This window comes from Stegastes partitus, unplaced genomic scaffold, assembly GCF_000690725.1.
Source record: "Stegastes partitus isolate 25-593 unplaced genomic scaffold, Stegastes_partitus-1.0.2 Scaffold306, whole genome shotgun sequence".
Lineage (NCBI taxonomy): Eukaryota > Metazoa > Chordata > Actinopteri > Pomacentridae > Stegastes > Stegastes partitus.
The window spans coordinates 255,685-282,784 of NW_007578037.1; the positions used below are offsets into that span (position 1 = coordinate 255,685).

The following is a 27,100-nucleotide window of genomic DNA, read 5'->3' on the forward strand; positions in this document are numbered from 1 at the left end:
CGCCATGATGGAACTGCTGAGTGCATCTTCAGATGAGCTTGGTCAAATATTTCTCTAAGAAGAGAAAGACACCTGATGGAAGTGACGCTAGCCAGGTAGCATTAGCCTTTTACTGACTCGTAAATGATGATGGTTCAGCAAAAATAGTGTAACCAGATGTGATGTGAGTGTAAATGATCTAACGTTAATGTTTAATGTATAAGACCAGTAACATCAGTCAGGGAGGAGCAGTGGAGCAAAGTGGACGAGAGCTGAGTGGAGGAGCAGGAGAGAGAGATGAGAGAGGAGGAGAACCTAAAGGGAAGCTCAGGCTTCAGGATGGGACCCTACATGGGCTGAAAGAAATAGCTGCTTCCACTCATGGCTCTACCACACTGATCATGGGGAGTGTCCATGAACCTTTTTTCCTTTCTTATTTTATTGCAGAATATACATGTCAATATTTCTGTTAAATAAATAAAAAATCAAATAAATTCAGTGTATTTCCATTGTAAGAGCAATGATCAATAATGCCACTGTACTATGTCCTGATAGGAATGATCTGAATCAGGTTGTAGGGGATCAGCTGCAGCCTGGATGCTGCTGAGCCTCTCAGAGAATTTCCCTACAACAGAGCCTCAGGGCTCTTCTATAAAAAAACCCAGAAAAATGAATTGTTCTGAGCTTGGGTGCAAACTTTGCCACTGATTCTACAGCCCCATCAAGAAATTATTATTTATTGCAGTATTTCCTCTGGGATGTTTTCCAGCAGCGGGACCAGCAGGCTCTCCAGGAGCCGTAGAGGCATAAACAAATGACATTTGACTGCAGAGATTTTACTTTTACAACCTATTAATTGAATGATCAGCTGAAAATGGCTTTTTAAAGGCTGAATGTAAATAAAAAAACAAAATAAAATCTAATTAAATAAATAAATATAAAAACAATAAATAATAATTTCTTGGTCGGGAGTATTTTACATCATATTAACCCCAAAGAGTAGATACTGAGCAAGATAGTAATCTGCAGTTTACCTTAGTACTTGCCAGTAATTATTATTATTATCATTATTATGTTTATAATTTGATTTTTCTTCTATATTTTTAACATTTCAGTTTCACACAGCTGTACCACATTTGTGTGGGAACAGTGGAGATGCAGATGGCGTTTTTGTTGGTCTGTTATTTGAGTTTTTGGGGTCCACGTCTGGCGAGCCGTTGAGCTATGGCTCTATTGTCTTACACTGGTGAACAGTTGTTGGCGCTGAGCCAGGCCAAGCCACCGTCTTGGGAGAGACCGGACATCCCCGACGAGCTGGAGGAAGAGGGGATGTAGGCCAGGAGTGAAGCGTCGGGAGGAGAGGAGACGCCGTCCGTCCCTCCATCATCATGGAAACGTGAAGTCTCTCCCTAGCGGCCTGGAAGTGCTAACGGCTAATAGCTAACAGCGCTGACCCGGCTGCAGTGGGAGTATCGGGAGTGCAGTCTCATGTTGTTCACGGAGTCATGGCTGAAAAAACTCACTCCGGACTCGCTCGTAACTTTGGACGGATTTCACCTGGTCAGACCGGACTGGAGCTGGAGGGAGAGTGGTAAGAAGAAAGGCTGGGGACTCGCCAAGGATGTTGAAATGCTGGTGGTTGGTTTGTGGCCGTTTCACCTGCCGAGGGAGTTTTTTGCACGTCCTGGCGATTGCAATTTTGTCCGTAGGTGTGAATGTGAGTGTGCTTGGTTGTCTGTCTCTAAGTGTAGCCCTGTGATAGACTGGTGACCTGTCCAGGGTGTCTCCTGCCTTCACCCTGAGTCAGCTGGGATAGACTCCAGCCCCTCATGACCCTAGTGAGGATTAAGCGGCGTATAGATAATGGATGGATGGATGGATATTTTAAGGAGCGGCGGCTAGGCTTTAGGAACGGCGGCCTGCCGCTCCTAAATGAATGTAGAGGAAACACTGAGTACGTATTATTTTTTTTATATATACTGTTTTCAGAAAGCTACGATCTAACTTGAAGGATTCTACGTACTTTTGAGGCCAGTAAGTGAGTCCTATTGAATGAAGCCAGTCCTCCGGTATGAAGGCCCACAGACAGTAAAGGACTGCAGAGAGAAGAACATGACAGTCATGGCTGACTGAAGGCTTTCTGTTCTCGCTGATAAATTAAAGATTTCACTTCTATGCAGTTGCTTACTTACATAATATTGTATTCAACATATTTTTACAATGCAAAAAACAAAAACAAAAAAGAGTTATTCAGTTCAGGACATTCACAGCAATGGAAGGTTTTAAGTCCATTTTAAATGCAAATAACGTTTTCACCAAGACTGCTTGTTTACTTTAGTTATGTTTTGCTTGTTTTGTTAATTAGATGTGTTTAACGGGTTATGTTTCGTATCATAAGAGTGTAGTTAGCAGTACTGGACTTACAGAAGCCAAACTGTGAGCCGAGGAACAGAACAAAGCCGTAAATGGCCCTCTCAGGCAGAGGAGAAGGAGAGTTTTCCACCATGATCTGAAACCAGATGAAAACAGAGCCTTAACGAAGTGTAATAAAACAGAAAAAAAATCATTCAGACAAAGCTACGTACCTACAAATACGTATTTGCTTCGTTTGTTCAGCTGTAAGCCTAATGAAAGCATCTAACGTCTCAAATCGATCCCAGATATTAAACTGAGGTTTTAACCAACATGTTGGAACATAAGACGCGATGTATTTATTCCACACGTGAATTAAGATGACGATCTAAATTAAAACTACATTACTTTATCAACATTTCTACTCTGCTTCTTTAATTTCAAAACATCTACTTCCACAGTATCGTCGCCTAAACATGGTCCCACGTGATATTTAGCCCGATGTGAAACGTTTGCTGGTACAAAACCTTCCGCATTTGGAATAACCTGCAAAATAAACCACAAAAATCTTTACTTATTAGTAGATGACAAAACGTAATATTTTTGTGAAACAACTCTAAAGTCGTAGATTATTTTAGTCTGTAACTAATGTGTGGCCTTTGTAATAAGACCTCACGTTTTTGGTCGGACACATTTAGCTGTTGCACATCGCGGAAATACACATTGCAGCATGGCTTCTGAGTGCTAGAAGTGTACTACTGAGCGATTTTATCACCAGTTAAGGAACATATCACAGCAGTTCGTCGGTGTGGGTGTTTCTATGAGGTAAATACACTTTGTGGAGACATTTTTTTCTGCGAGACAACATCGAGCGTTACTTTTAAAAGGCCGCCTGGTTAGTAAGTGACGGATCTCTGATGAACCAGCGTGGCTGAACACGGTGAGAAAACTCAACGCACTTTGTTAAACCAGAGGAAATATTTAAAGGAAAGCAGTGACCATAATGTCTAAGGCAAAGAGTGCAAACGCTAAGCCGTCTAATAAGGAGAAAAACAACAACGTCAAGAAGAAAAAGAAGTACTGGATAAAACAGAAGATAAAAATGCCTCCAAACAAGAATCAAGAAAAAGCTGAAGCTCCGAAAAATGCTCCTCCACAAGATGCCCAGCAGTTCTCTGCCAACTGGAAAATATTACAAGAGGTTTGTCAGCACAATGCTTTGTCATACATGTGTGTTAGTCTTTGTTGTTTTCAGCACTTCTTGAAGGTTGTCTACAACTTTGCTAAACTGTCCACAGATGTTAAAGGCCAGTCAGCCGGAGAAGAAGCAGCAGCAGCCCGTGACACCGAAACATCTAAACGGCGTCCTGCCAAAAAAAGCTACAGAAAACGCCTCTAAAGTTATTTCCAAGAACAATGCTGGCCCCAGCCAAACAGACAGTGTCAAGAAAGTAAAGCACAAAACTGTCTCTAACAGCGTCCCCAAGGACACTCAGGTGAACGTGAAGGAGCTGGCTGCCTCCGAGACGAAGGCGTCTGCTGCTCCGAAAAGGAAAAAGGACGGTGGAAAGTCAAACAGCGAACAAGCAGCCAAGAAAAATAAGTCTGAGGCGGAAGAGAAGAAGCCTACAGAGTAAGTATGCAGCAGTAACTCCTACTGATGTTTAGGTGAAGAATAATTACGGCTGCTGACCTCGTCTTGTTGTGTGCTGTTGCAGAGACGACCTCTGGTTTGATGACGTGGACCCCGATGACATTGAGGCAACGGTGGGAGCAGAAGCAGCAGAGATCATGAGGAAGAAGCAGGGCGTACGGAAAGCCAAGGAGGCGGAGAACGTCCTGGTCAAGGAGAAAGCGTTCGAGGGGTGAGTGACTCCACATCAATTTACCTGTAGCGCTGAAAGAGAAAATACAGCAAGTAAGAACCGACTGAGAATCTTACTGAGGTTTTTATTTTTGCTCTCAAAAGCACACAAAAATACACAAATATGCATTTAGATTCAACTATAGATATGTGTAAAAGAGCATCTTTAGACAGGGTTTCTGCGGGGCATTGAAAAGCATTAATAGTTATTAAATTGATTTTGCGAAAATTAAGGCTTTAAATAGCATTAAAAGCATTCAGTTTCATTCTCAGTGGAATTAAATATTCTTTATTTAGAATTATTTTTACCACAGTTTAAACTTTTCTGTTCCCTGAAAACAGTTCTGGGATGTAAACTCCCGCTTTACTCCGCTGTGTCCACATTTTGATTCTGTGTAATTTTCATTGCATGGCATTAAAAATTGTCCAGTTTAGCATTAAAATGGCATAAAAAGCATACATTTGACTGGCTGATTTCTGCAGAAACACTGTTAAAAGTGACCAAAAGTTGAGTGCAAATTGTGCAGATAATGTTGAGACAGAAAAAAATCCAGTTATTGTCAGTAAATACGGGATTATTCACAGTTCATTTACAGGAGATAAAGGGTGACTACACAGTGAATTCTACTGTATTAGAAAAAAGGAATAACACAGTGACATGTTGCCTCTACAACTTGTAGGTTTTCACATGTTTAAACAAAATGATGTTCCTCCTATGTGAACTATGAACAAATATCAACTGATAAATCTGATTTGACAAAGCATCATTCTGCTTGTTTTAATGCTTTTACTTTGAAAAGCATGACTTCAAACTGTTTTCCATGGCACATCACTTAGGTTTAAATATCTAAATAGGATTTTTAAACTTCAAAGCAGCTATTGTTGATATTGTTTTATCACAAGTTTTCTAATAGCACTAAAATCAACCTGCACTGACATAAATCTAAATCTATGCTATTGACCCATGCTAATGGGTACATGGAGCGAAATTTCTGGAAAAAATAGGAATTGTTTGTGGATAAAATAACCACATGACAGAATGACCAAAGACCAAATACATCTCCATGCAGAGAAAACTATCACATGGTAAGATCTCTTGAGGGATTTAGGTTAAATTGTACCGTTTTGGACATCCCTTACTTCAGAGACCACCAGTGACATTCCGATGATATTTTTCATTATCCTTTCATGTGTGTCTGTTTAAGATTTCAGGGGTTTTCCACCTTAGAGGAACTTTTGGTTCCCCCTGAAGAGGTTTTAGCCAGCACCAAAGGAAAATCCAAAATGCTAAGAACTGAGAAAACAACGTTTTAAATCAGTTTCTTAAATTGTGGTTTAATTAATTTAAGGGAAATAAATATTTTTGTTCATCAAATAGTCAAATCATAGGAAAATGCATATATTTCTGTAAATGGAGTATCACAGATTTATTGCCTTGACTGTACGCAGAGTCACAATGCTTAATGTTGTGTGTTGTCGCCCCACAAAGACGCACTCTGAGAGAAGAGAAACCCTGGACTTGCGCTGTTTGGTACCTGCATAGCTTGTCAGAACAAGTTCAGTCCTGTGATTCTGAAAGGGATTGACTGTAAAGACAAATGTTGTGTAAACACTTGTATAGTCTGTACTAGTTAGACCAGGGGTGTCCAATCCTGGTCCTCAAGGGCCACAATCCTGCATGTTTTAGATGTTTCCCTCTTCCAACACACCTGATTCAAATGATCAGCTCATCATCAAGCTCTGCAGAAGCCTGATAACGATCCTGATCATTTGTATCAGGTGTGTTGGAAGAGGGAAACATCTAAAACATGCAGGATTGCGGCCCTCGAGGACCAGGATTGGACACCCCTGAGTTAGACAGATAATGAGTTAGGTGAGGAGGGTTGGGTGCAAGAGTTGCAGCCGTTAAGATTGTACAACAAATCTAAATAACGAAAAACAGAGACAATAGAGAGACGTAACTCTTCAGGCAGGTTGAAATCGTAGTGAAGACTCTCCTCTCTTATCACTCTGTTTACCATTCACCAACATTAGCCTCACCAAGATTGTGGCCATTGATTGTGAGATGGTGGGAGTCGGCCCTTCCGGGGAGGACAGCATCTTGGCTCGTGTGTCCCTTGTGAACCAGTTTGGGAAATGCATCTATGACAAATACGTGAAACCCACAGAGAAGGTGACTGACTACAGGACGGCGGTCAGTGGAATCCGACCAGCGGACATCAAAGACGGTGAGTCGTGGAATTAGGTGTCATGAATAATACTGTGTAACAACTTTAAGAGACTAAAAAAAGAGTTATAATGAATCACTTTAAAGTATCCAAACACTGTTGCTCATTATGTGAGAATTTATCATCCATATTTGTCTCACTACAGGGGAGAATGTAAAGACTGTGCAAAGGGAGGTGGCTGAGATCCTGCAAGGGAGAATAGTGGTTGGACATGCCATACACAATGACTTAAAGGTAGCTCGGATGTAATGTCTGAGATGAAACTTTTAAAGATATATTTTTAACCTAATTGTGAACCCTTATAAACCAGGACTAAACCGACTTCTGTTTCAGATTCTGCTTTTGGATCATCCAAAAAAGAAAATCCGAGACACCCAGAAGTATAAACCCTTCAAGAAGACTGTAAAGGTAATTCTATGATATTCTGTACAATCAAGAAGTTCTCAGAATTGGCAGATCAAAAACAAAAACTGCACCTAATTCTTTGGAAGTAGTTTTCTTGTGCACTAATACACAGCTCCCAGCACTTGTGTCAAATTTGCAGCGTTTCTTGGAAGTCTGGTTGTGTCACATCCGTGGACCCACTTCTCATTACCACTGACAATCCTCAATATGAGTGTTTGGTCAGTTTGACACACAATTGCTCTTAAGTTAGAGTCGATGGGGAAATGTGCTCTTGCAGATGGTCAGGAAAAAAAACACTTCCAGAGAGTGGTCAGGATGTTCCCAGCAGTGATGGGGGAGTTCAGTTGCACAAGACTAATATTTTGTAACGGGATGGTGGCCAAAAACATTGAGTTTGTAACTTTCATAAGCAAATTCTAAGAACTTGTTGATCACCAAACTCTGAAAACGTACACGTGGACTTCCTGAAAGTTCTGCTGGAGGTCAACAACCCAATCATGAAATTTAAACACTCATTACATGATTTTTTCTTTTTTTTCTTTTAGAGCGGTCGACCCTCGCTGAAGCTCCTCTGTAGAGATATCCTCCATGTGAAGGTCCAGCAGGGTGAACATTCATCTGTAAGTCATCATGATGAAATCATGTCCTCTTTTTTTGTCAATAATTACTGCTGATTTTTACACCAGTGTGTTGTTGCCCAACGTTGTGAAAGAATACTCAGAAATAATACAAAAAGAAATCATGGACTGATCTTTGCCCTTTTCTTCTCATGATGTCCAGGTCCAAGACGCGCAGGCCACCATGAGGCTGTACACGCTGGTGAAAAAACAGTGGGAGGCAGAGATTAAAGCCAGTCAGAAAAACAAGGGTGAGAAGAGTAAAAGAAAGCCAAGGCTTGCAAAGAACAAGGACAAGAATCTCAAGGGATTATGAATTCAAAACCAATATGCGAGACAGCAGCTCATCTCCTGATCAGAGCAGACCCGACTGAAGCGAGCAGAGGTTTGGGTTTGTTGTCAAAAGACGAAGAAATCACAGGAGTGACGGATGTTGAACACTTATGACAATCTAAAAGTCAGACTCTTCTCAATCACAGCAGCTCCACGAAGCGAGCAAAAACAAACTATTAGGAGTCTCGGTGAAAACGACAGATGTGCATAGAGATGTGTTTATCAGCAGGTGGTGACTGATTTCCTCAGAGTTTCTCAGAGTTCCTCAGACTTCCTGAGACTTCCTGAGAGTTCCTCAGAGAGGTCGATCCAAATTGTGAACTCCGGTTCGCTGACCTGCCAGGTGTTACGCAAAGCAAAGATGTTCATTCTTAAATGTATTGGACTTCCTCACACAGGAATTAAACCATCCAAGAGATCGCTAAGCCTTTATTTACATTCATTTTTTCCCAAGCAGATTTCCTCCTTAAGTTGTTCCAGACGTTATGTCCCAATACGTTATTCCCAGCAGTTGAAGACAGGTGTTACAATCACGCAACTTCCTCTATGGAGCGTTCTTTAGAATCATTTTTCCACGACCTCAAGCTGCAGTTTCGACATGTTGTTTATTCACTGTGGTGTCAGTATTATATAAATTGTCAGATTGAAGCTTCGACTTCTCATGATCTGGTTTGTAAGAATTCCTAAAAAGTTGGATGTTGGAAGAAGTTTAAATAAAACACGAGAGAAACTCTTTCTAAGTAAGTGTAGCTGAATTTATTGCTTAGAATCATTTTATTCGGGGCCAGAAGTGAACCTTTCCAAGTTCATTATTGCCTAATCTCTTGAAAACACAGAATATGCAGAATGTTGCTGCTCTCTTATAACCTACCAGGAAGAGGTTTGGTTCTGTCGAAACTGTCTCTTACAACTTGTAATCACACGTTGTTCTTTTTAATCTGGTGTCCTGTTTAAGTCATGGATGCCCACCATTTGTCCACCTTCATTGGATGACGGCGCCACGTCTCAGTTGCTCTCGACCACTGAAGTTGAAATTTGATTCGCTCGACGTCTTTCTAAGCATTTCAAGAGTGAATTAGTCATTTTCAATCTCCTACGGTGGCTTGTCTTTGCATTGCTGCGACGTTTTCTGTGAATGTGTTTCCTCTGCTTCAGTCCCACTGACAGAATGAGGGATTCAGGCTCTTCACAGTTTGTCAGTGTGATTTGCGGCTCATGTTGTGCAGCAGAAATGAAACGTACACCTTTGGTCGGAGGACTCCTGGCTCTAAATGACACTCTTAAGTTATGGACCTCAGCCCGGCTCTGGGGGGCTTTAGACAGATGAAAACTTTCTATCTTTCTCTGTCAAACACACAAGAAGACATATTAGGAGGAAGGTGAACAGTGTTTGCTGCGGATACTGTGTATTTTATGGTTGGTTTTAGTCTCAGAAGCTAATGTTTCCTTCTCAGGTTGCTTGAATATACTTTTAATATTATTTTTTAAAGCATCTTAACAAATATTGATCAACCAGTTTGATTGTTTTAGCCAAATTCATTATTGTCTGACACACTGACGTCCAGGTCTGAAATATTAAGCCATGTAATTGTTTTTTCTTTTTTGTCGCGGTAATAAAAAGTAGGAATGTTCAGCTCCCGGTGTGCCAACAGTACGTCAGCGTGATTTGCTGTTGAGGAGCTGATACACTGTGCCTTACATTGTTGAAATGTCGCCAGCGCCCTTGGTCTGCAGCCTCCAGGCTTTAAATTAGACTCTATATGGAGCCCAGACAGATCCTGTGAAGGCCTCTGGCAGAACACAAGATCCTGGTGTAAATTTGAATGCAGCGACGGCCTCATTTACCGACACGAGACTTAGTTTTCTGGATGAGGTTTTTGGTACAGCTTGTGTGATGTGGGCAGCAAAGTGGTTTCCTCTGGTGGTTAAGTGTCTGTGTACAATATACAGGAAATATACAGCAGCCATTAAAATCTGTGCTGTTTTGTAGTTTCTTCGAAAACCTGCTGGGCTCGAGATATTTTTAAAATATGGAGTGTAGTTTGAAGTGTGGAAACTGAGAAGTCAAAGCAGCTGCCTTTAAAGAAAAGAAAAACAATCATGATTATTAGATTGTTTCTGCTTCATCTGTCTTTATATTGAGGCCACCATCTTATCTTGGATGAAGGAGTTTGACCAAATACGGATCTTAGAGAGTCTGGGGTCCTGGAACAACAATATAGTTAATGTACATTTAAGTAGGGGGGCTTCACACGAGACTCATTCACTGTGCTGTTCAGTCTGGGTTCATGGGAGGAAGATCGAGTCTAATTGCAGATTTATTTTCATTTCCTGTAAGATAGTTGATACAACATTAGCACTACTTTACTTTAGAATCAATAATACTTCTCTGTTTGATTTGATAAGAGTTTGGCACTGCTTGGAGACAGAATAACTTGTCAGGACACAAAAACACAAACCTCACTTTGGACAAAATCTGAACCAGGCCGTTTATTGTTGTCTTTAGAGGTTTTACACATGCATAGTAGACATTTTCAGGGTCTCTGTTTGCTTCCACTGATCAGCCAAAACATTATAACCACCCAAAGGTTGAAGACATTGATCATCTCATTACAATATAATGTTCTGCTGGGATGCCTTATATCCTGGTATATGTGCGGATGCTATTTCGACACCTAACACCCACCAGAATGCAATATTAGGCAGGTGGTTGTAATGTTTCGGCTGATCGGTGGAAATCGTACATTGACAGTTAGTCCAGACGTAAAAACATAAACACATATGAAGTAATGCAACCAACAAAACAACAGACTACATCAGCATCTTGAAAATTTTATTTGAATTTAAAAAAAGCCTCAAGTTTTCATTCTTGTGCTACGATTACAAAGGCTAACGTCTTGTGCAAATGAACTTGTGTGCAAACAATGTCCAACATTTCATTTTAAATTAGCTGTAACATTGCATCATGTCATCTGGCAATCTTCTTACTTTAGTATTGAATGATTTCCAAACCTTTTTGTGGTTCCGTGTGATATCAAGTCTTGGGAAGATTTATGTCAAAACAGCAGACTACCCAGAATACTGTAGTTTGTCTGAAGCCACACTCTTTGTATAAACTCAGGAGGGGAAAAAAAGGTTGTAGCTGCATTTTGATGTAGTAATTATTCATATTCTTGCCTTATTCAGATAACTACTTTATTGTTATTCTTTTCCTTGCTCATCCCTAGAGCGACACCAACATTCAACCAAATTCCATGTATGTTGTGTACATACTTGGCTGATGTCTGATAAAGCATAGAATCACATTGTAGGAAATAGCTCCTGAAGCAGAAACCTCTAGTGAAGGAAATGACGCACTAATACAACAGCTTCCACTCATTAAACAGGAATATCACACAGTTCTATCAAATGTTGCTTTTTAAAATAGACTTCTGGGAGTCATTGTTAACATTTGGTGCGTGGTCCTTTATTTTTTCCAACACATAGCGTCTAAACATCACCTCTGCAAGGTTTGTTTGGTGTGTTATTGTTAGATTTCTCAACCAAAATCAATTTTACATCCTCGTCCTCTTCACACTAAACACAACCCGCCTTGTGTTGTATGTCTGAAGGTCACAGGGTTTATCTCAGAGGTGACCTTTTTCATTATGAACACGGGAGGCCTTCAGTCAGAGGACAGTGTTTTTGAATTAGTGGTAGACAACCTCAGTAACAGATATTGAACCACCAGTTTATCATCTTCATTCAGTCAGTTCTTTCTGTTTACCTTCAAGCACTGTTTCCATCTGAGCAAATATGTCGACTCTTGTACATTTACACTCACTTAATATAAGCCGTGTGTTGTCCACTGCAGTAGTGTTGACATTTTTAGGTGCTAAAAGTCCACAAACACAGCAAATACTAACATTTACTGTTGAACTTATAAGATTGAGGCCATCATCACAGAGCTGCTGTTTTCGTATGTGCATGAGAATCTTCTCTTAACCTCACAGTTTCTTCTTGGGTCTGTTGCTCTCCTGCTTCCTTATGCATGAGCTGCCGCCGAGGGATTGGCTGAGAATGTGTCTTGTGTTGACTAATGCTCACTCTTAGTGCGGACAAAGTTGAACATTCAGTATTTATGCGGGTTGATGAAGAAACAGTGTCAGCTACTTTCTGTGGACGACTTCCTCCTCACGTGTTCTGGTGCTGCTCGGGCTGCGTTCGCTTTAAAGTTCAGAACACAGAGCGACGCCTTGACGAGCGGTGATTGACGGTCTTGTTGTTACTGGACATAGCCTTGACTAAACATGCTTATGTTGTGTATTTGTGGAATCTGTAGCTAACAAAGCTTTGTGATCTAAGCGAGGAATGACATTCTTACTAAATTTGCATATGAGCTTGTAGCTAATAATCTTTGTTTTTTTAGCCTTCAGCCATGTCTGTATCTGTTGGTTGTTTGCTTAAACGCTGTTGTTCTGACTGAAATATTTCAACAACTGGATGGATTGACATGTAGCCAATTCACTAACATTGATTGTCCCCAGAGGAGAAATCCTGCTGAGACTGGTGACCTCTAGACTTTTCCTCCAGTGCTGATTTTTTTTCAGAATTGACAGTAAAATCTATGCAGAAATTTGCCTTGAAATTGTATTGAAAATGTACATTATCACTAGCCACGTCTGTGCTTTGTTTTTACTAATTAGCTAATAATAGCACACAAAACTAAGATGGTAAATATGTCCTGCTCAGTATCAGCATTGTCACAATGCAAATATTAGCATTTAACCACAGGCTCCACGGTGCCTCAGCTCAGACTTATGAGAGCTGCTATCAAGACTGGAGACTCAGAGTTACTGCTGTTTTATTACCTTTAATACACTGTATGCTGAATGCTATAGATGCTTTCAAAATGTAAAAAAAAAAAAAAAAAACTCCTGCTGGAGGGCTGCTGGCTGCTGATTTAACAGCTCGAATTATCTGAGAATTCTTGAGTACAACACCTGTGTAAATCTTGTGTGCGGCTGATCCTAGACTCTGCTGCAGGGCCTTGGGAGGTGTAAATGAACAACGAGTGATATAGTGCGGAATAGACACATGCGTTGTTTCCTCGGGGTGCAAAAAGCAACTCGAAAACCTTGCACTTACCAGAGACATTGGGTGGGAGCCTCGTAAGGTGTGACTTAGTATGAAAATATGAAACATGCAAAAAAAAATACCTACAGAGAAAAAAAAGAAGCTTTACAAGACCTTCAATCATTTCACAGAGTGACTTGGAGTGAACAGGTGAGGGTTTAGGACATGTAGCCACTGTAGGGGGTCAAACCTGTAGATTCTGGGAATGACAAAAAACAGGAACAAGTGAAAAAAACAAAAAAGGGTCACTTCTGCAATTCAGAATAGCTGCTAATCCAGCATTTTCGTTATGCTATTAAGTTCCTTTTATTTGCACCATATCAAGCATAGTCAAGTTCATGCCCCTATTATTTTTCTTCTTTTAAAGGAGAGGACTGTGACTTTGAATCCTTACAACATAAGAAACATTCTCGGTAGACTTTTGTAGATCTCAATGTCCGCTAATAATGTCCTTTGGAAAAGGCAAAACTAATGTGACTTTTTCTGCAGCTGACTATTTTACAGTAACCTTCCTCGTACTTAAATAACCCCCCCACACACACTTTCCTTTTGTCTCTCTCTTCCGTCTGCACTTTGCTCTCACAAGAACATTTTGCGGTCAACGTAAAACGTCCGAGGCACCTAAAGGAAGAGCCTTTTGCCCTTGTACTATCGTTGTAAATTTTATGAGGCGATGTTGCACTCACTCAGTTTCCTGTCAATAAGTGCATCAGCAGCATTGCTTGCTTGATCATCGTTGCTTCCTTTTGCTGGGAGTAATGCTTCATAACCATTAGAGCCTCCTCCTGCAAAAAAAAAATAAAAATCAAGGCATGTGGTACAGAAAGTGAAGGCTTTATCTGCAAAATGCATGAATGAAATCCCTTCATTTAGCCTGTTGATGCTTATTTACAGTAATGTGAATGTGCAACTTGAGGCATTTCTGATGGAATAACGATGGTTGCTCAGAAAAAAGGGAGGATCACTTTATGAAATCTGCCCCCCCTCCTTCTTTGTTTTTGTTATTAAGCATATTACTCCAGACTCCTCTAATCCACCTGCTCCTCTGCTACCACATGACTGCTGATGTCAGCCAAGCCAGAGTCAAGGCTGGGAACCTGTAGACAAAATGGTGTTTGTGCGTCCGTCCAGCAGAGTGAGCATGTGTGGGCTATGAAGTAGGGGGAAGATGGGGAGGGAGGGGGGAGAAAGGAGGAAAAAAAAAAAAAGAACCAATTAAACAGCTGATGAAACAATCAACACAATCGTTTCCTCTTATCACTCAGTGTGAGTGTGTGTGTGTGTGTTTGTTTTACTGCATGTATTTATGAAGTTCAGCAGCCATATGAGAAATTAGCCTCTGTATTCACCGGGGTCCTCCCACCCCTCTGTCTTGTTCTCTAATCCGCCCACATGTATCGTCTGAGGAAAAAAATAGTGCAGAAGGTGACGCTCCTCCAAAGGAACAGAGAGAGAGGAGGCACAGGGAGGGAAAAGGCAAAGAGAGAGGTGTCTACAGGCTGCATCTCCACTGAAACATTTGGAAAAAGGGGGAGACAGAGGAAGAGCTTGAATGGTAGCTACACCCTGCGCCTGGAAGCGTAGAGACACTGTAACAAAGGCTGGCAATTCTCTTTCTTTTTTTTTTTCTTCCTTTTTTTTCAGGCAATAACAAAGAGGTGGGAGAGGGGCTGTGAAATCGAGGGAAATAGCAAAAAAGAAAAGACAAAAAAAAGACAAAAAAAAAAAGACAAAAAAGAGGCAGTTTTCGGGGGGACTTCTGCTTCATTTCATCCGAAAAGACTCATCCCGTTTTTCATCATCAGCATGATCATAAGCTATAACTAACATTCGGCAATAACGCTATCCAAAACGAGATTTCCAGCAAAACAGACGCGCGCAATGCTATTTTGATTTATTAAGAAAACAACAACAACAAAAAAAATCTGATCAACTGAATGCCTGCGAGAAACTGGATACTCTCTGAAATCATAAGAAAGAGCGATCTAACAAAGAAAACTACCTTCTGATTGATCTTTTTAAAGCTTCATGTGCGTGTTTCTGCGCGCACTCGAAACGAACCTGAACCAAAAGCAAGTGAGTATGAACCGTGTCTGTGTATATGTCTGTATTTTGGTGGCTTTATTCTGCGTTTATCCGTCTACTAACCCGGGATTTTTTTTTCTATTTTCTATTATTATTAGCCAGATGAGAAGCAGGGAAGGGGGGAAAGAAATGGACAAAAAAAATAAAAAAAATACGGCGACTAACCTACATTCAACAAGTATCGTTTTGTCCACAAAAACTGCGATTTTTCCCCCCTGTAGCCTGCTTCTGTTTTGATCCTTATGAGGAGAAATCAGATTGTATTCCAAATTCATAAACCTCTTCACTGCTTTTGTTTCTGATGTGCCTGCTTTTAACTAGCCACTGATATGACCTGAAAATTTTCCATTAAAAAAAAAAAAAAAAAAATCCTAACATCCCTCATTGCACAAATGGTGGGTGTTTCCCCATCTACACCACTAGATCAGAGCAGTTTCATGCCTCTGAGAGGGAATGTGTATGTGTGTGCATCCCTGCCTGCATCATTTTTTTTGTGTGTGTGTGTCTGTCTGCGTGAGTAACTGTTTCCATGTGTGTATTGCCTTTTTGTGCATTTGGTGATGGAGGTGGTGGTGGGGGGGTGGGATGCATTTGTTTGACTTGCATGTGCCCTCAGTTTGTGTGTGTGTGTTTTTGCAATCGTGCATCGTGGCAGCACTGGGTAAGTGTCAAGGCCTGAAATGGAGGTTTGATAAAGGAACCAGAGGAGGAGGAGGAGGAGGAGGATGGGGGGCTGACACACAAACACACAGGAGAGCAAGAGAGGAGAAAATGTTGTGAGGAAAGAGATGGTAGAAGATGAGGAATTGGGGGGGAGAGAAGAGAGGTGGCACTGGAGCGGAACTACAAGAAGGACATAGCGTCACTGAGATCTCACCCAGGAAGTCGAGGGGGGCAGTTAAAATGTCTAGACGTGGTCTTCTACCCCTTTTCTGCTACCATCACCTTACACTCCGACAATCCGTGCGCATTCCACCGCATCACACACAAAGTCACTGGTTTCATAACGCCTCTTCTGCCTTCACTTTCCAGCACATGCCTCCCATCTTTTTTTTTTTTTCTGCCAACTGGCTCCAGCGTGCTCCTCTCTGAACAGGAACTCTTCTTCCTCCATTTGCTTTCTCTCACTCTCTCTCTCTCTGCATTATAAATCTACAGCTGGTGCTATTTTTAGACTGAGGGTAACCCAGAAAACACCCCTTCGATTTTAGCAAAAAAAAAAAAAGAAGAAGAAGAAAAAAGAAGCCTCCCCACCAGAGACAGTGGCATGCTGTCTGTGGATGTGATTGGTAGAGTAGTGATGGGGTTTTTAAAAAGGAGGGCGCTGCTGTTTAAGCAATGGTGGTGGTGGGGGGGATAAATCTATTTTGAGGCTGTGATTGAATTACGCATCCGCCGTGTCCTGGGTTTCTATGTGTTCTTGTGCCTCTGACCCTTCCTCTCTCCTTGGCTGGGATGGTTTCACTCATCTTTTTTTTTTTCTTCTTTTCTTTACTCTCTCACTTATTAGAACTTCCCGTCTGTCCTTCAGCTAATTCGCCACCTGATTCTGGCCTTTTAAACCCCTTTTTTTCGCATCTTTGACCTTGAGGGCTCACCTTAAGTTCACCTTTGTTTTGTTTTCTTGACGTCCAGCTTCTCTCCCTCCTTCCCTGCTGTTTAAACTCTCATCTGTGACTTACATCCCCCCTCGCTCCCCTCTTCTTCCTGTCTAATTGCCGGCTGGTTCACAGGTCAGGAATCAGTGCTGTAATACTTCTTCCATCGTCCCATTTGTCAGTCTGGCCCCCGTGTAGCACATGATTGCACTGCTGGATCATAATGGTCCTAATCATGCAGGGAGGCCAGCGTCATTAATTAAGAGTCGACAGGTTTAAATGACCTAAGAGAGAGCCGGGAGGTGTTGGGGGTTAAAGCTATCAGCTCCCAATGCAAATCCTCCAAAGAACCAGTTTTCCAATACTGAGGGATATTAGCTCAGATTCATCCAGGTCCAAAAATAGAGATCCTTCCCGACATGACACACTATCCTGTGCCTTTTTTTTTTCTTCTTCCTTTGCACTCAGTGCCAGTTCAGGATTATTCTGACCTCTTCCTGTACTGATGATTGCTCCTTGAAGGGAGCTTTAGTATCTCTTCTTTCATCACCCTGCATGTCACTCGTCTCACCACAGTTTCATATCTATCCAAAAAAAATATTTAAACTCTCAGCCTTCATCGTCCTGTGGGCAGGAAAGATTTTAGTCATGGACACTGACTGAGCTTTCAGAGCTCTATTACAGGCTTCATTGCTGCTAGTCTATTCCTGAAAATGGCTTTATGTATTAATCATCCCCCAGCCTGCTAAAAGGAGAAAACCAGGAGTGCATGATTCTTTTATTCTTTCTTTTTTTTTCTCATAAAGAAGAGAAAAAAAGGGTTTCTGATAGAGGAATTGTCACAAGAGAGCAGCAGCTGTATGCTCCTCTGGTAGGGGTGATTGACCAATATGCACAAGGCTCAAGACCCCCTGAGGGGGTGTTGGTGCTGCGGTATGTGTGGATTGGTCAGCCCCTGGAGATCTGCACTCCGGTGTTGCTGAGTAGAGGAGCTGCCTCTGGTAGATTGGCCATTTCCTTTCCGCTTGCTTAATTGATTGGCTATTTAATTCATGTTCTGGGAATTGGCTGCTGGTGAGCTCTTTTTTTGTTGTTGTTATTTTTTTCTCATCTGTGTACATTAGCTGTCTGAGCAGAGGGTCTGTGTGTGGCCCCGCTTACTGTTTTTCTCGGCATACGCACCCTGTTTTGTTTTTTTTTCTCTCCCCTGCCTCCTCTCCATCCATCCATTCATGCAATTCCACTCATTCTTATTCATACTCCTCGCCACCATCCGCACACACATGCACAACACATCTTATCTGGCTGCTCCACTCGTGGCAAGAAACTGTTCCACCATGAGGTGCAGTGACAGTCCAAGGAGGTGAGGAAGAGGAGGGAGGAGGGGGGGGGAGAGAGAGAGAGGGAGAGAGAGAGAGAGAGGATGCTGTGTGGTGTGACACCGCACTAAAAGGGGAGGTGACCGCAGTGCTTTCAGTGTGCTGCAGTGCTTCACTTTCTCCTGTTGGGGTCTCCTCAGCACTGGGGAGTGTGAGAGGAGAGGGAGATGAAGGGGGGAGACAGAGAGAGAGAGAGAGAGAGAGGAGGGAGGGAGTGTGGTGATATGGATGGAACAGCGTGAAGTCTTGTGGTTACATCCTTTGATGAGGTAGCGGGTGGGGGAAAAAAAATGGCTGCGCACCAGAAACACATACGTAATTTGCACTCTCTCCCTCACATACACACACAAACATACATTACACACTTGCCTGCAGAGCCCTCCTCTTTTTTTTTTTTTCTTTTTTTTAACCCCCCCCTCCCTGTGGTACATTTACCATTCAGCTCAGCTGTATGTCTGTTTTACACTTGTTTTCCTTCCCCTCTCTCTCCATCACTCTGCTGTTTCCGTACCTCTCTCTGGCTGCTACTGCAGGACGTTTCTAATCCACCCTCCCACACCTTCACAGCCATTCAGGTGCCATCATCCTGAGCCACTGCAAGGTCTCCCTCCCCCATCCCCTCCTCCTCCTCGTCCCTTCTTTCATTTTTCTCTCTCTTCCTTTCTCCATCACATCTCACTCTCTCTCATCTCTCCCCATCTCCCCCCTCTGCTATATTGGTAAAGGTTTTCGCTTTTCCTGCCAACTGCTGGTTCTGTTCCGCATAGTCAGCACTCCTCCAAATTTCTCCCTTTTCCTTCTCTCTCTCTCTCTCTCTCTCTCTCTCCGTCTCTCTCTCTCTCTTTCTCTACTCCCCTCCCCCTCCTCTCCTCTCCCCCGGTTACTGCTGCTGGTACCTCACAGTCAATGCATCCCATAATCTCGTGCTCCCCCCCTCCTTGCTGCAGTGTTTCTGCGAATATATATTAGCCTCGGTGCGGTCCGTGCATGAGCTGAGCCTCTCCTTCTCTAAATCCTGTTCTCTGTATCTATCAGGGCCCACTGCAACAAAAAAAAGTCCATTTATAATAGCCTCCTGTCCCCTTTTATAATGAAAACATTTTTTTTTGTTGTTGTAGCCAGGTGAGTGCGCCTCCCCCCTCTTCCTCCCTCGTGCATGTATGTGTGCAGTGGTGAGACGGTGTAGTAGCAGGGTGGCGCAGGACATGGTGGCCGAGGCAGGAAATGCTGCAGGAGAGAAAAGTAGTGGTGCTGCAGGAGGGGAGGGAGGTGGGATCGTTCCTCCTCCACCTCCTCTTCCTCCTCTTCCTCCCTGCTCCTCTGCACCCCCCTCCCCTTCGATTCTCACTCAGTTTTTATCCTCTTTCTCATGTGTGCTGCGTTTCTTTCTCACCTCTTTGTCTTTTTTTTTTCTTTCCCCATCTCCACTAATTCTGTTCCTCCATTTTACACAACCTTCTGTACCCCCTTTTTCCTCCTGCTCTCCCCCCCTCCTTTTTTCTCTCTCTGGTGTGTTTTTGCGCTGATGTCAGTGATTAAGGTGCTGAGGCTGACTCTTAAACAGATCTTCTTACTTGCCCTGTATTAGGCTGAAAACTGCGGCCCAAAAATGCAGCTTCTAATTCGCATTGAGATCAGTAATCTGGTCCTGTTTGCGACTACTTTTACTCAAACTTCTTCAATTTTCACCCTAAGAAAAGGTGCAGCTGCACACTTACCATTACAGTTCAGATACATGTAAGACTACTTACTAACCTAAATGTTTAAAATCAATAAAACTCACCACATGGGACTGTGAGGGAACAAAAAGCGTTTAACCACAGTTACAGACTTGTGGCTGTCTGTGTATTAAATATTCAGCAGTTCACCTTTGTGCTGCCTGCAAAGTGCAAGTCAGGGTGCACGGCTGCAAAGTGGAGCTCAGAAAAACTTATTTCAAGTATTAAAGTTCACAGAAAGCTGCTTCTTAAAAGTTCCGCGTCCCATCAGAGGGAGTTTGTCCCATCAGAGCGAGAGCGCTGCTGTCCATGGTGCTGAAACATAATCCATCCCACAGCACCAAGTCCTCCCTGCTGGAGAGACCCACAGGACAAAACTGACTGGATTTAGATCTTCTTACACTCTCTTCCCTCCCAGACCTCACTTTCAAATATCCTGTTTGTTGCAGAAGTCGTTTCTTTAACTGTAAAGTCTATTTAGATGCTACTTTGGCGTAATGATGCAGTGCAACTCTCCAGCTCACAGCGCAGGACTTTTTTTTTTTCTGTCAAACAAGCACATTTGATGGTCCTGCAGCAAAATACTGCAGAGACTTGGGATAGCTGAGGGGGGAAAAAAGGTAGAAATCTGAGGATTTAACAGTTATTTTTCTACGCTGTGCACATAAAACATACAGCTTCTCTGCCTCCTGTGCACAGTTTGTGCTGTGATTGTTAACCCATGCAGCAGATCTTACCTGAGTGTTGTCTTTTTTTTTTTTCCTCTCCCAGGATCTCCCAAACAAAATAGAAAAAAAAGTGAGATAATATTCACACCAAAAAGTCAAAACAAAATCTGAAGATAAAAAACGTAATAACAATAAAAGATCTGAAGAGAAACGAAAGGCAGCAAACTTTTCCGTGAACAAAAGTTGTTTCCTCAGATTAAAAAAAAGAAAAAGTGCAGTGAAATTATCAAAACAACACGAGAAAGAAAGAAAGACTGCAGCGTCCTACTTAATGCAAAGCGGAGGGGAAAAAAAACTGAGAGGAAAGAGTTGACCCAAAGTGAAGGAAGCTTACTTTGCAAAGGAGGGAAGAATGAGAGAGGAAGAGGGGTGACGCAAAAGAGGGGCAGAAATGGAAGAAAACAAGTGAAGATGGGAGGATAAAAGGCGGGATGGAGAGCAGAGAAGTGAGGAGAAAGACAGAGGAAAAAGGGGGAGGACACTGGATAGGAATAGGACTGTTGTGAGAGAAAGGAGAAGAAGAAGTGAAGCCTTGATTTCCCCCTCCTTCAATGAAATGTGAGTCCTTTATGCGGAATATGAGAGCGAGTGAGGAAGGGAAAGTGAGGGAGAGAGTAGTAAGAGGGGGGAGGGCCGGAGAGAGCTCACAGGAGGGAGGGAGGGGAGGAGGAGGAGAGTGGTGCATTTCTTTGAATAGAGAAAAAGGTTAACAACACAGATACAGTGAATGTATAGGTTGTTTTTTTTTTTTTTCTTTTTTCTCTTTTTCCTGCCTGTTGTGAAGCATCGTGAGCCCCTCCGGATGGCAATCTGACCTCGCTGAGGAGACGAGAGAGCAAATAACTCCGGCTTTTTACTGCAGCAGAATTCATTCACTTTTATAGTGCACTCTCCTTTTCGATCCTCCTCCTCCCCCCCTTGCACCCTCTTCTCCTCTACCCCCTTCTTCTTCCATTACTAGACGAGATAGCTGTTTACTGTATTTGCCCCCAGTGAGGATGCTGCATTCACTTTCTCCCTCTTTTTTTTTGTCCTCTTAAGGTCCTTGTCTGCCTTGTTTTTTTCCCCCCTCCTGTCCTTTTCGATCCTTCCATTAAAAATCTGATTTATGGCCTCCTCATCCTTTACCTCCCCCCCTTCAGCCTCTCTCTCTCTCTCTCTCTCTCTCTCTCTCTCTCTCTCTCTCTCTCTTTCTTACCCTCCACCTTCCTCCTCTCTGCATGTCTTTACACAGTGCATGAGAGAAGTGGCAGCATTGACATAATTGTGCATCGCATGAATCTCGGTGCGGTCGGAGGGGGCTGCAGCAGCAGAATGTGTGTGTGCACACAGGCTGATTGAGGAGATCTAACATTAGTACGGACACCGCACTCTCGGGAGGCAATTAACACACACATGCTCATACAAATACACACTCACACGAGGCGCTGCACCAGCACGTCACAGAGGCAAAAGGAACTGTTTTCCCTCTTCTTTTTGCTGTCTTGGGGTGCCTTTGCAAGTTAAAAAAAAAAACAAAAAAACAGGAAGAGTTGTGTGGCCTCATTAGAGAGAGGACTTCGAATCAACACTGGCTGCCGGATCAATTTGTTGAGATCATGACAGATCCCAGCAGAAACATCACTTTAAGAAATCCTCTCATCACAACAATCAGCCCATGAGGATGCTGACTCATGAATGTGCTCCAGAGCCACCTGTTTTCATCCACTGCACTGGCATCCTCTTTCTCCATGCAGGATGCTGCGTTTAAAACAACAACAACAACAACAACACAAAACAACTTTCCTCCCCTCCATCACCTCCTCCTCCTCTCCTCCTCCTCCCCTCCATCCTCACTCTCTGCACCTGCACAAGGTCGTCGTCGTGCCCTTCCATCCTCTGATTATCAAGTGACTAATTGCACATACATGTGGCACAAAGCGTGGTGGTTCTCTGATCTGTATTGCAATGTTGATAATCCACGTCTATTTCTCCCTTCTTGCTAAAATTTCTGCCCTTTTTCTCTTCCCCGCAGACTCCTCAGACTCCTCCCTCCTCCTCCTCCTCCTCCCTTCGGTTTCTCTCATCCTCTCCCTCCCCCCCGGTCCTCTATGCTCAGTTCGGTGTGTGTATCCTCTTTCAAAGGGCGCAAGGGTGGGAACAAGTCGTCCAACAAAGCATGTTACAGCGCAGACATGACTTGTCCGTCGGAAAGCGAGAAAATCGTGATAAACTGCGGGGGGGTGCGGCATGAGACCTACCGGAGCACCCTAAAAACGTTGCCCGGTACCCGCCTGTCGTGGCTCACCGAGCCGGACGCATTCAGCAACTTCGACTACGACCCCAAATTAGACGAGTTCTTCTTCGACCGCCACCCGTCGGTGTTTTCCTTCATCCTCAACTATTACCGCACCGGGAAGTTGCACTGTCCCAACGATGTGTGCGGCCCCCTGTTCGAAGAGGAGCTGGCCTTCTGGGGCATCGATGAGACGGACGTGGAGGCGTGTTGCTGGATGAATTACCGGCAGCATCGGGATGCGGAGGAGGCGCTGGACAGCTTCGAGACTCCGGAGCCGGACGCGCCGGACGACGACCCGGCGCTGGGCGGCGCGGACGGAGACTTGAAAAGACTGTGCATGCAGGAGGACGCCAGGAAAGCGGGCTGGTGGAAAACCTGGCAGCCCAAAATCTGGGCACTCTTTGAAGACCCCTATTCCTCCAAATATGCCCGGGTGAGTCCTCCCCTCCTCCTCCCAGGTTTCTCCTGGAACTTCTTTCTCTACTGTTGCATATTTCTGCCTCATTATGTCTCAGACCACTGCTTGAGTAAGTTTGAAAAACTTTGTTTTTGCATGTTTTAGTCACATTATCCAAACCTGCAGGGGGGCAAAATGAAAAACAGTCCTTCATAATTAACTGCAGGACATTGACTGCTGGTATGTTATCAGTGTGGCTTGTATTAAATGGCGGGATATAGACTTACTGATAATGAATAATTAATGCTGATGGCAAAGGGAAAATGGAAAATGGTATGTCAGCTGTGTTGGTTAATGGGTCGCTACTAGTTGAACCAGGGTTGTCAAACACATCAGCTCCATGTCTTGAGAGCAGCTGGATTCACACTGAATACCTTTGTTTTTTTTATTGCTGTTATAATTCCTACCGTCGTATTCTCCTACTTGAGCGGCTGTGATACAAATCTGCCTCCAAACGCAGCATCGATGCGCCTCCTGCATCCAAACGCCTTCATTAGATGATACTTGTCCGTTTACGACGCACATCAATGCGCCGTATTTCATGTTAGTCATTTTTTCTTTCTCCCCCCCCACATCAACCGGAGAGGCTGCTGCGACGCTGAATCGTCGTTGCTCAAGTGCATGTCTTTGCCCTTGGTAGTGTTACACTCTGCTGGGTTGTGTGTGTGTTTTTTGTCGGTCTCTCCTGTCCCAGTTGAACGCTACATGCCTTTTACGCACGGGTTTCGTTTCTGTTACGCATAAACTTACCCCTGCGTTGGAATAACCTTTATTGTTTGCATGTAAATAGTTAATGATTTACCTCCTAAAAACAAGCGTTTGATGGCATTTGATCACACAGGTGTAAGAGTAACAAGTACCCCTGACTGTGTTTTTGATCCTTGGTACATGAAAACGGTTACAGTGGCTCTTTTTTCTCAGACCCTCCAGTTACAGACGAATCCAGCTGCTTGATCACAGCTGCTTTGATTTTTTTTTCTTCCTTGCTTTGTATATCCAGTGTTATAGTTTGATCACCCTGTCTTTGGTGCTATTTTTGCTGTTATGGGGTAAATAAGAACCTATTGGTACTGTGAATGCATGGATGCTGTAGGTCCAAATGCAAAACCAGACAGTCAGCAGACACTTGCAGTGGCCAGGTGCTATCACACTGGAAATAGATGAATTTAAAAAAAGAAAAAAAGAAATCATAAATCACTGCACACTCAGCAATACATACTGTATCTACAGTGACAGATATAGCATTACCTCTCCTGGCACCAGGAGCAGACATACACACCTGGATTCGGTTCCCTCTAGAGGAAGAGGAGAGTGTCGGACTGTGACGGACACATCGTCTGGTTTAGGCCACCCGATCAGCCTCTCTGAACTTGGGATCTCTTTTCTGTCACTCTCATCCCAATCAGATTGATTTCTCACTTCCCTCTCTATCCCTACTCCTTGTGACGAAACAGCTCTCGGGGGTAGTTATTTACAGATTGTCCCAGTGTTGCATAGGAGACGGAGGGCTTCAGTGGCTTTTTCAAGAAGGCAAAGGATGCATTAAATGCACCTGTAAACATTAGAAGCAGATTTGGCATTTTCACTGTTGCCATACCTTGGATGAAAGCTACTATAGGTGCTGTTAAGCTGCTAGAATGCTCCATATTATTCGGTTAAACACCACATCCACTGGTCACACCGGCAAAGAGCTCATGAATCCAACGAAAATGAGCATTCGTGCGGTGTAATGGCTGCAGGTAGAGGTGTCTGTGGGGTTGTGGGGAGAACGGAGCAGGTGGTAGGTGGGATTCATTTCAGTGGCTGCCTCCATTTGTGGGTGAACGTAGCCCCATTTCACCGTGTAGGTCTAATGTGCCAGCGCCATACGTCAAACAGCGATGTGACCCAGATCACTGGTTTATTCTACCCTTTCTAAAAGTAGCCATCCGGACCGATGTGGCGGAACCGTCAGGTCCTGAGAGACGCAAAATTATACGTGGAGGGAGAAAGAAAAAAGGCAGAGAGATTGAGAAGGGCTCGATTAAAAAATGAGATGCTGATGTGGAAATACAATGAGACAGATGAGAGAGAGAGACGGAGGGAGGAAGAGGGAGATGAGAGGAAATAAAGGGAGACAGGAGGAGAGACATTACTCTAATGATTTAAAGGGGGTTTGTTTGCATGGCTGTGATGTAACGCACCAGCAATCAATGCTTTTGATCGGAGCGTTCGACGCGCACGCTGGGCTTTTTCTTTTTTTTTTTCTTCTCCTTCTTAAATTTCACCTTCACTGCTCGTCCGTCGTTCGAGGCTCAGTCGTGGATTTACCGTAGTAGCGCACACATGTACGAACACACACATGCTGGTGTCAGTGCTGGCTTTTCTGCTGCAGTAGACACGGAGAGGGTAGAGAGAGAGAGGAGGGAGGGAGGAGAGGAGGAGAGGGGAGAGCGCTGGAGAAAGGGAAGGTGGAGGAGGGTGGGAGAGAAATGGAGAAGGGGTGAGATAGTGGAGAGAAAAAGGGGGACTGAAGGGGAGCCTGAGAGAGACTGGGGAAAGAAAAGAGGGGGAGACGAGCTGGGGAAGGAGGAGGTGACAACCACAGAGAGAAAGACGTAGCATGATGGGGGTGGGGACCCTTGTCTTAGCATCTTCGATTATCTGTGAAGGCTCGAGCCAAGCAATCCTCCTGCCCCCCCTCCCAGCTGCCTATTGATTGATATTTTATTGATTATCTTCTCTTTTTGTATTTTTTTTTTTTTGTATTTTTTGAAAGCCATTCTCTCTTCCTCCATCACCCCTCAAAATCTGAGACAGCTCACAGGGGCTTCATCGGACAGTAACGCAGCCCATCGACTAAATTCATGGATGTATTTGTTCCTCTTTGATGAGGTGTTACACTATACGATTTGCATCCGATTTCCTCATCGATCGGCGCCTGCTTGACATAGATCCTCGCAGTGGAGCTGGAGCTGCTTGACAGATCCTGGCCCGTTTATCCCCCCTCTTTGTTTTAGTTATTTCTCAACTTTAGTAGCTGTTTTAAACTCAAATCTGCCTGAGCGACAGTGATCCTAATTGAATGACTGAGGATTCACCGATATTGATGAAACAAGGTTAATGTTGTGCCAGTGTTTTGTGATTGACCCAGAGCTAATCTAATTTGATGTAATCACTTGTCACTGCACAGATTAAATACATGATGGTGGACAAAGATGGGAAGAATTGCTTAAGATGTAACCGCCTAGATTGGGATTATTTTGGAAGCCTAAATGGTGCAAATAGGAACTATATGCACATACATAAAGAAAAAAGCTTTAAATGAGTATTAAAGGGTGAATTTTGGATGTTATAGTCTGGATGAAGGGGGTTAAATTCAATGAATCAGATCTACAGTAGAATAGTCTAAGTAAATTCATGCATTTAGTTGCAGAATTTACCATAAAATACACTCTGCTTACTTGATAAACACTATTTCATCAGCATTAATCCTATCGATGCTTGTCCTGTCCCATAGTGTCGACCCACTGTCCCACAGGTTTAGCTTTGGTTACTTCCAGTTTCGCACCAGAAGGGCACAGTTGTCTTTGTCAGCAATCTCCCGACAAAGCACCATTTGTAGCTCAGCATGTACAAGATGCCCCTTTGCCTCCCCCCGCTCCCCTTTTATTCCAAACCGGACTTTGTGTGCCTGTATTTGATTCGTTTCTGGGGGAGCGACGGCGTGTCCGGAGCCCACCTCTCCCTGAAGGTCACGTCTTGTGCTTCATTGTTTGCTGTTCTTTTTTTTTCTGCTTGTGTCCGGTGCACAATGCTGTCACAAACCCAAATGCGACCTGCCGCTACGCCGGACGGCCCTCGGAACAGGTGGTCTCCGGGTAGAAAATTACAGCTCTTGGACAGAAAATAGACAAAAAAGATGTATTGATAGGCGTTGCTCCATATGGTGGGAACAGAAGATCATCCAGCGCAGGGTTTTTTG

General features: G+C 43.4%; 3 protein-coding genes across 5 annotated transcripts in view; 2 read left to right on the top strand and 1 right to left on the bottom strand.

The window, feature by feature from the left end:
- Nucleotides 1–2,825, bottom strand: part of pigp (phosphatidylinositol glycan anchor biosynthesis, class P) — a 6,722-nt gene extending 3,897 nt beyond the window's left edge. Inside the window, exons 1-3 of one of the 2 annotated variants that reach the window (XM_008283302.1) lie at nt 2,569–2,825; nt 2,404–2,488; nt 2,003–2,075 (exon numbers count right to left, since the gene is read on the bottom strand). In XM_008283302.1, the coding sequence (XP_008281524.1) occupies nt 2,003–2,075; nt 2,404–2,488; nt 2,569–2,616 (206 nt within the window). In that variant the 5' untranslated portion in view covers nt 2,617–2,825. Of the gene's footprint in view, nt 1–2,002; nt 2,076–2,403; nt 2,489–2,564 lie in introns of both variants that reach the window. The other variant, XM_008283303.1, reaches the window with a different exon arrangement.
- Nucleotides 2,826–3,031: 206 nt separating this feature from the next.
- On the top strand, nt 3,032–8,533 carry rexo4 (REX4 homolog, 3'-5' exonuclease). Its single transcript, XM_008283304.1, has 8 exons — nt 3,032–3,532; nt 3,630–3,964; nt 4,050–4,196; nt 6,230–6,423; nt 6,569–6,657; nt 6,757–6,831; nt 7,374–7,448; nt 7,609–8,533. The coding sequence occupies exons 1-8, from the start codon at nt 3,335–3,337 to the stop codon at nt 7,759–7,761; spliced, it is 1,266 nt and encodes a 421-aa protein (XP_008281526.1). The 5' UTR covers nt 3,032–3,334; the 3' UTR covers nt 7,762–8,533.
- A 5,661-nt stretch (nt 8,534–14,194) lies between these two features.
- The window catches only part of LOC103358372 (potassium voltage-gated channel subfamily C member 1-like), a 52,765-nt gene continuing 39,859 nt past the window's right edge, over nt 14,195–27,100 (top strand). The window contains exons 1-2 of one of the 2 annotated variants that reach the window (XM_008283306.1): nt 14,195–14,969; nt 22,416–23,112. In XM_008283306.1, coding sequence (XP_008281528.1) covers nt 22,492–23,112 — 621 coding nt within the window. In that variant the 5' untranslated portion in view covers nt 14,195–14,969; nt 22,416–22,491. The remainder of the gene's footprint in view (nt 14,970–22,415; nt 23,113–27,100) is intronic. The other variant, XM_008283305.1, reaches the window with a different exon arrangement.

Bases quoted from the DNA above. Each gene is read 5' to 3' on its own strand.
- rexo4 (XM_008283304.1), top strand. From the start codon at position 3,335: ATGTCTAAGGCAAAGAGTGCAAACGCTAAGCCGTCTAATAAGGAGAAA. The intron at 6,424-6,568 runs GTGAGTCGTGGA...GTCTCACTACAG, and splicing joins ACCAGCGGACATCAAAGACG to GGGAGAATGTAAAGACTGTG. The intron at 6,658-6,756 runs GTAGCTCGGATG...CTTCTGTTTCAG, and splicing joins CCATACACAATGACTTAAAG to ATTCTGCTTTTGGATCATCC.